General features: G+C 34.3%; 2 protein-coding genes across 2 annotated transcripts in view; one reads left to right on the forward strand and one right to left on the reverse strand.

Moving 5' to 3' along the window:
* Window positions 1-5,106, forward strand: part of LOC129314191 (pentatricopeptide repeat-containing protein At1g30610, chloroplastic-like) — a 45,970-nt gene extending 40,864 nt beyond the window's left edge. Inside the window, exons 8-14 of the mRNA XM_054957554.1 lie at window positions 2,413-2,511; window positions 2,691-2,985; window positions 3,100-3,355; window positions 3,438-3,550; window positions 3,644-3,780; window positions 4,053-4,156; window positions 5,076-5,106. Coding sequence (XP_054813529.1) covers window positions 2,413-2,511; window positions 2,691-2,985; window positions 3,100-3,355; window positions 3,438-3,550; window positions 3,644-3,780; window positions 4,053-4,156; window positions 5,076-5,106 — 1,035 coding nt within the window. The remainder of the gene's footprint in view (window positions 1-2,412; window positions 2,512-2,690; window positions 2,986-3,099; window positions 3,356-3,437; window positions 3,551-3,643; window positions 3,781-4,052; window positions 4,157-5,075) is intronic.
* A 1,098-nt stretch (window positions 5,107-6,204) lies between these two features.
* LOC129314192 (uncharacterized) lies at window positions 6,205-6,984 on the reverse strand. Its single transcript, XM_054957555.1, has 2 exons — window positions 6,592-6,984; window positions 6,205-6,483 (listed from the first exon to the last, which is right to left on the reverse strand). The coding sequence occupies exons 1-2, from the start codon at window positions 6,982-6,984 to the stop codon at window positions 6,205-6,207; spliced, it is 672 nt and encodes a 223-aa protein (XP_054813530.1).
* Between the last annotated feature and the right edge of the window lie 1,216 nt (window positions 6,985-8,200).

Here is an 8,200-nt window from a genome sequence, read left to right on the forward strand (position 1 = left end):
CCCACTAAAAGCTCAAACCCTCGGTAGACGAGATCTCTACTCGCCTCTCCCAAAGTTCATTGACGACCACCCTTCTCTGAGTCACATTGCCTCCATTTAGCCTTTGAGTTTGAGTATTCAACTAGTTTTGGCCCCTAAGGTAACCCACTGAAAGCTCAACCCCATGGCAGACAGGATCTCTGTTTGCCTTTCTCGCCTCTCCCAATGTTCATTGACGACCACCCTTCTCTAAGTCACATTGCCTCCATTTGGCCTTTGAGTTTGAGTATTCAACTAGTTTCGGCCCTAAGGTAAATTTTTATTAGCTAAACCCTATCTTTGATATGTCATTTGTATGGATTTGGGACTTTTGTCTGTTGGAAATCTGATTGCCTCCATAATGTATATTTGATTTGAAAACATCACCATGATCAACAATGCTTTGAAATCATCTAAATTAATTCTTGTAATGAGCCGTAGGAATAGAAAAGGTATTTAAGCTCAATAATCCAACACTACATAATGATGAGAAGAAGATAGGTTAGACGAGGAATACTAGATTTAATACAACAAAATGAGGGTCTAAACTCTAAGAATGAAGTCCTGTATGCCACATCCTAAGTGTAAGATTTCATTTTATCATACACACTTTGCCTAGCTAGCTTCTATCTATATGTTGTTCTTTGTTATGTTTGGCAATCACGTGAGGCTAGTGCAGTATATTTGCTGAAACCAAATACATGGCCTTGACAGATCATAGAAGCTGTCAAAGAATCAAAAGTTTTGAACTGTCAAAACTATAATTTTGTACTTTATAGATTTTGAGCTCTCAAATCCATGGTTTCTATCAAAACTATAATTTTAGCTTTCATAAATGTTTTTTCCAAGTATGTCCTAAACATTAGCTCTATATTTTATAAATGTTGAGCTTTCAGATATATTCAAAAAAGCTTTTTTCTTATTCACAGATGACATGCAAATTTCAAAGTGTATAACTAACTCATTGAACTCCCAAAATGATGCTTTATTGGATAATTAACTCATTGAACCCCCAGATCATGGTTTTCCTTATCAAGATGTTGGTGTGTTGATGGCAGAATTCTCAACTGTGCTTAAAAATCTATAATTTTAAATATGTATGAATTTCTCTATTGACGACAGCTTCTTTCTTTATTGACCACAACCGTATGCTCTATTGACAAAAACTATTTATTCCATGAATGACAACTAATTACTCCAATGACTATAACCATAAACTCCATTGACAACAACAATATGCTCTATTGACTAGTGAACCATTTTCTTTTATGACTTGTGTTTTATTCCATGGATACAACTAATTACTCCAATGACTATAACTATAAACTCCATTGACAATAATAGTATGCTCTATTGACTAGTGAACCATTTTCCTCTATGACTTGTGTTTTATTCCATAGATGACAACTAATTACTCCAATGACTACAATCATAAACTCCATTGACAACAACAGTATGCTCTATTGACTAGTGAATTATTTTCCTCTGTGACTTGTGTTTTCTTCTTCCTTATGGATATTAATAAACAATGTCAGTGTAGAAATCTCTGAGTTGGAACTTAGTATTAATGGCTGGTATGCAAAAATCTCTTTTCAACATATCTAATTGAAATTTTCTATTTTTTTCAGATAAAGGAAAATGGAAGAGAAAACAAAAACAATAGTAAAGTGATATACCGCACCATTTCATATGCGTTGCTTTCCAAGCCAATTTAGTGAAGTGGCAAAGTATATTAAGAAAAATGAGAAATTACAAAAGAGGGTTGAGAAGTTAGGATTCCATATACTTCTTGATGTTTCTTGTAAAAAAATTCAAAGAGATATTTGTGGAGAGTTGATGCGTGCCTTTGACACCCCAACTCATGAAATATGCATAAGGGGGAAAATCAAGAAAATAAAGGCCAAGGATGTGAATGACTTGATGGGCTTAAGTAGTAATGGTAAGTAGATTACTGGGGACGTCAATGTGAATGAAAGAGGTTTCAAAAATTTGAGAAATACTTACTATAAAATGCCTTATAAGAAAATAGCTGAAATGATTATATCTAGAAAGAAGGCAACTAAATTTGAGTTACTTTTTGCAATGTATGCATTGGGAACCTTACTATTGCCGACTGTAAGTCTTGAGGTTAGCGACCGTATATTGAAGGTCATTTATGAGACACAAAAGAAACCAAGCGCATATGATTGGGCTACGTTCATTTTTAATGAACTTTGCAAGGAGGTAGCAGACTACAAGAAATAGTTGAGCAAAGGAAAAGGAAGGACAAGGAAGAATGTTGGGGGATGTATCTACTTTCTAATGGTAAGTGTGTGTTTAATTTACATTAATCCAAAATGGTAGCCTTTCAAAGTTTTTCATGTAAAATTTTTATGTTTATAATGATTTGTCAAGGTTTTAGGTATGGGCTTCCAAAATTTTCCAATTGGCAAAGGTTGTCCAAAAGCCATAGATGCTCTGAAATATTGGGACGATGATAAAGTGAATGCAAGAGTAAAGTTTGAGAAAAAGAGCAACTGAGGCATCTTGCATGAGCCAACTACTGTAAATGGTAGTTCATCTACCAAAGTATATCAAGAATCGGCATTTGTTCACCGATATGTATAAAATGGAGTACAATAGACAAATATATATGGTCTTGTTTATGCATTCAGTCAAAAATTGTCTTGCAGGAAGTAAAGAGGCTATACGAAAAAGCATTGTTGTTTGTCTCTAACATTGGAGAGGAACTAATGAGCTTGCAATTAATGCTACTTGGACAAGGGTCAAGGGAGGATGAAGGTGAAAAATCACAAGAGGAGGAAGATGATGATGAAGGGATAGATTCTGAGAGAAAGAATGAAGATGACAAAACAGAAGAGGAAGGAGATAAAGAACTTATTGATGAGGGGACAACTTTTGAGGGAAAAAATGAAGATGACAAATTTGAAGAGGAAGAACATAACGAAGAAGGAGCTAAACGAAAAGGTTTTAAGGAGGGAAATGGAGATGAAAAATTAAAAAAGGAAGAGAATGAAGAAGAAAAATTAGAAGGGGAAGAAGATAAAGAAAAGGATAATGAACAGCAAGGTTCTCCTAAAGAAAAGGGCGACAATGACAATTCAGAAGAGGAAGAGGATAAGGAGGAAGTTGTAGGAGGGAAAGATTCTGATGAGGATGAGGGAGGGAAAGGAGAAGAACAATCAAGTAAACATCTTAGAAGATCAAAAAGAGATAAAAGACCTGCTGTGAAATCTCCATGGGTCAGAACTAATGTTAGAAAGAAGAGAAAAATGGATGACAAGGAGCGATTATTTGAAATATGCACAACACCATGTGAGGAAGATGAGGGAGACAAGTACGTCTTTATACTGTGCCTAAAAATTGACTGACTAAAATATTATTGACAATCTATTCATTTTTTCTTTTTTCTTCAATAGGATCATTATAGATTTGTATGGCTACTACTTGACTCATGTAGAGCTACAATGTTTTGGTGGAAAAAGATGGATTAGTGACAGGGTGATGTCAATGGTTGCCCAAACTTTGGCAGGTGACTAAAAGGAAAATGAAGGGAAAGTCTGGAGACACATTTTTAGTTTTGAGTTCATGCTAAAAATGATCAGCAACCCTTTGAAATGGACAGTTGATGACAACAAGGGAGAAATCTTTCCTGAGTTTGTTAGATATAACATTGCTGATTATGAATTCATTTTTAGCCCAACTCTTTTCCATAGTCACTGGTTTTACTTTGTCTTCGAGATAAAGACCATGAACTTCTATGTAAGATTCATTGGTCAGTAATAAGGAGTATTTTCAAAGACAGCAATAAGAGGAAGAAGAAGAGAATGTTGAGAAGAAGGGCAAGGAAAAGGAGGAGGAGAAGAAGAAGAAGAAGAAAAAGAAGAAAGGACAATTAGATCCCAAAGAAATGATGGCAAGAGGATGCGTATGTCCCTACTTGTCATTGAATATTACTAACATCTATATTTGTCATTGTCTTATTGCCTAGTTGTAAATCAACATTGCTAACATTGCAAGTCTTGACTTTACAGAGGAATTGCTTTTACTCTCTACTTTGTGCAATTGAGCCACAATTGTTTGAGGATGACGTTAGCACAGACATTATATGGGCTAAAGTTCATGTGCAAATTGATACGTAAGTTTCCTTTATGTTTATATATTATTAAGCTTATATTTACATGTGAAAAATGAATTTTACATTATGTTTTTTTATTTGTTTTTAACCATACTTGTGGGGTGCATGTCATGACATGGTTACAATCGTGGGACAATATTGCGAATAAGAATGGATATATGATGCCAAAATACTCCCACGTATGCATTCTTCACTTTACATTTTTACTTTTTCATATACTACATATTTGTTGTTGTCCCTTATAAGACTTATTTGTGGTGCAGGATGATCTCTATAAGAAGAAGGTCAAACTCTTGTGGTAGTTACTGAGTCATCATAACAACGTGAAGGAGCCTGAAGCTATGTCCTTATTAGAAGGATCCTAAACAACGAGGAAGAGGAAATAGAAGATTTTTTATAGAACTTTAGGACGTAATTTTATTGATAATCATATAATTTTGTATAGTTAGCCCATTTTGTATAGTTAACTTATACAATGATGTTTATGAATGCTAATTACAAGTTTGTAAATATGACTAACAATTATTTTATTAATTAAATGTCAACAAATGATTATCACTTTATTGACAAGTGTGTATAAGTATATTGATAAGGTAATAATTCACCATTAACAAGTGTCAAGGTGCTAGGTGCTGTCATTCAATTCAAAAATCAGCCAGTTAAAGGAACACATTGACTACTTGACATTGACGATTGACAAGTAGTAATAACTATATTGACAAGATACTAATTTGCCATTGACAAGTGCTAAGTTAGTAAGTGCTATCGTTCCCTTTAGAAATCAGCCAGTTAAAAGAACCTGTTGACTACTTGGTGCTGGCGATTAACAAGTAGTTATAATTATGTTGACACGCTACTTATTCTCCATTGACAAGTTCTGATGCGCTTGGTGCTGTTGTTCCCTTGAACAATCAACCAGGTACAAGAAGCTGTTGACTACATGGCGTTAGCGATTGACAAGTGGTTATACATGCTAGTTATTCTCCATTAACAAGTTCTGATGCACTTGGTATTGCTATTCCCTTGAACAATCAACCAGGTGCAAGAACCTGTTGACTACTTACCATTGCCTATTGACAAGTGGATATAACTATATTGACAAGGTAATAATTCTCCATTGATAAGTGCTGACGCACTTAGAGCTGTTAATCCCTTCAAAAATCAATTAGGTGCAAGAACCTGTTGACTACTTGCCATTAGTCATTGACTACAAGGTACCACTTTATTTATAATTTATGCATTTGTTATTGACAAGTGCTAACAGATAAGGTGTGATAAACCAAAAAGTAAACAAAAAACAAATTCTAGATATATAAACAAAAAAATACACTTGTTCGTAATATTTTCTAGCATAGATTAGGATTCTTGCAAGTCTTGGAGGTATGACTAATCTCATGGCATCTTCCATAATGATAAACCTTTTTATTTTGGAATTGAGATTCCCTTCTTTTACTCTTTGGCCTACCTAGAGGCCTTCTTGTCATTGGTGGCTCCAAGAAGGTTTAGGTTAATAAATTTATCACCATCAATGCTTCTAGACGCAGACAGTCATGTGTGCCTACCGGCTTCATGTTGTTGGCATATATCTTTTCTTGAGCAGTAAACTTGTAACATTCATTTATAAAATTGTACACATTGCCATGAATTAGCTTGAATGCTACACAAGCATGTGCACAAGGTATTCCACTGATTTGTCATGCTAAACAAGAGCATGTATGTGCTGAAAGATCAACATTCAAACGTATTAGTCCACTAAGTGATATAGTTTGCACAGAGATCAAATTTTTTCCATAAGTTTATGCATGTAAATTTTTAGCTCTAACAACTTGCTCCATAACTTTTATATCAACATTAGGCTCGACACCGTGTTTCCAATTTCCTATAGCCGCTTTACTAGCAACCATCTTCTTTGCCAATTTCTCTCTATGCTTATGTATCAAGACATCAATATTGTGTTTTCTCTCTTTCACAATCCAAGCATTAAAGGATTCTGCAAGATTAGTTGTGATGTTATCCCATCATTTATATCCAAACTTGTATTGAGCCCATCAACCTACATCCCCTTGGGTTCCAACCCATTGTGCCAACTGTGGACAAAACATTCTTAGATTCCCTATTGCAATATTAAATTTAACCTCATGCCTTGCATAGGCAATTGCATCAAGCAATTTTAACGCATTATCTTTCATGTTTCTTGAGGTATGCCTCTTACCTTTATTGATTTTCTTAAATGTTGTGCGAAAATTTTTCTTCACATGATGGTAACAAAATGCATATCTCTCACCACCACCAAATATAGCTTGCACGACACCAATAATCACATTATTCTGATCAGAAACAATTATTAACTCCACTGATCTTGTTATGTCTTTGACATTTTAAAGAAACCAAGACCAATCTTCTAATGTTTCCCCACTAATAATGGCATATGCTACCGGAAATAAGTCATTATCAGCGTCATTTGTACATGCTGACAGCATTGTTCCCTTATATGGACTGCTTAAATGACATCCATCTATATAAAGCATGGCTTGGCAACCTCCTAAAAAACTGGATATAGAGCATCCATAAGCAATGAATAGCCTCTCAAATCTATTATTTGAGGCATTCCATTTCGCAACTATCATCGAATCAGTTTCTATTAATCGATCACAAATCCAAGGGATTATGCTATAAGAATCTTCTGCACGACCATGTATTTCCCACAATGCTTTTTCTTTTCCCCTATAGGCTTGACTGTAGCTTAATCGCACACCATACTCTCTATACAAGTCTCTTGCAAGTTTATTGGCACCTTTGTCTATATTAGACCTTAAAGCATCAACCATGATTTATGATGTTAATTTTAACCTTGTCAAGTGTGACACAATAAGGTTTCTTGCGCATTCTAGGTGTGATCATTGTTGAATTTTATAACCCTTAAAATTTCATTATCTTTCCCTATTAAATATGCTGCAATGTTCCATTCACAGCCCTCCACCTTACAATATGCAATGATCTTATCTTTGTTATTCTTCTTAAACTTGTATTAAAACTTATGGGAGATGCTATACTTGTATAATGCTTGTCTAAAGGCATCAACATTAGGAAAAAACTACCCTTTACCTACTAACAAATCCTTCTATTTCATAGAATTCATTTCAGGTATTGGTGTAGGTACCATTTGTACAGCGAATGCCAATTTCGTGTCTTCAATCTCAGGATAAATACTTAGAGGAAAGAAAGAGCACCCATCTGATACTCTCAATAAATTATCAATCCTACATTCAATGACAACATTAGAATTGTACTTTTCAACATTATTTACGTTAACAAAAAAATTTACACAACTCACACATATTGGTTCTCTAATGGGCAATCTGTTGATGCTTCTATGGTGTCAATCCCATTTGCAACTATATACACATGTCCACTTTGTTTGTTATACTTGATCAGATGTTCTACTCCCTCATTATCAACTAGATCTACAAGTGTGCTTGCATCAACATTGACTATTAATTTTAATTGGATTATATTGCTTTCATTCCCTATAATTGATGATATCATTCTTGTCAACTCTTCATATGTTGTCCCTTCTTTTATTGTTCTTGTTCTAACACTCCCTCCAACATATTGCATACTTCCTTGGTCATCATTTTGAAAATGCCCCCTATATGGAAAAAAAACATAATATATGTTATCTAGAAGAACTTGCAATCTTACAGGTTAATCTGCACCACACACAATGTATTGACAACTAGAAAAGGTGTATTAACAACACATTTATCTACTATTGACAAGACACAATGTTGTTTAATAGTAGAGATTTTTCAACAAAATAAGCTTACCTCATATACTTAGGAATAATATATAAAATGTCCTATATGAAAAAACATAATATAATACATGTTTTCCAGTAGTGCTTACATTCTTATTGGTTAGTCTGCACAGTACAGTGTATTGACAACTATTCATACTATATTGACAACACAACAAAACATTATTGACAACATATTGAGATATCCATATCAGATATTTATCAACGGATCAGTGTTGCGCCAGATT

The sequence above is a fragment of the Prosopis cineraria genome, unplaced genomic scaffold (genome assembly GCF_029017545.1).
Source record: "Prosopis cineraria cultivar Desert tree isolate PC_DT_omini unplaced genomic scaffold, ASM2901754v1 PC6, whole genome shotgun sequence".
Taxonomy (NCBI): Eukaryota; Viridiplantae; Streptophyta; class Magnoliopsida; order Fabales; family Fabaceae; genus Prosopis; species Prosopis cineraria.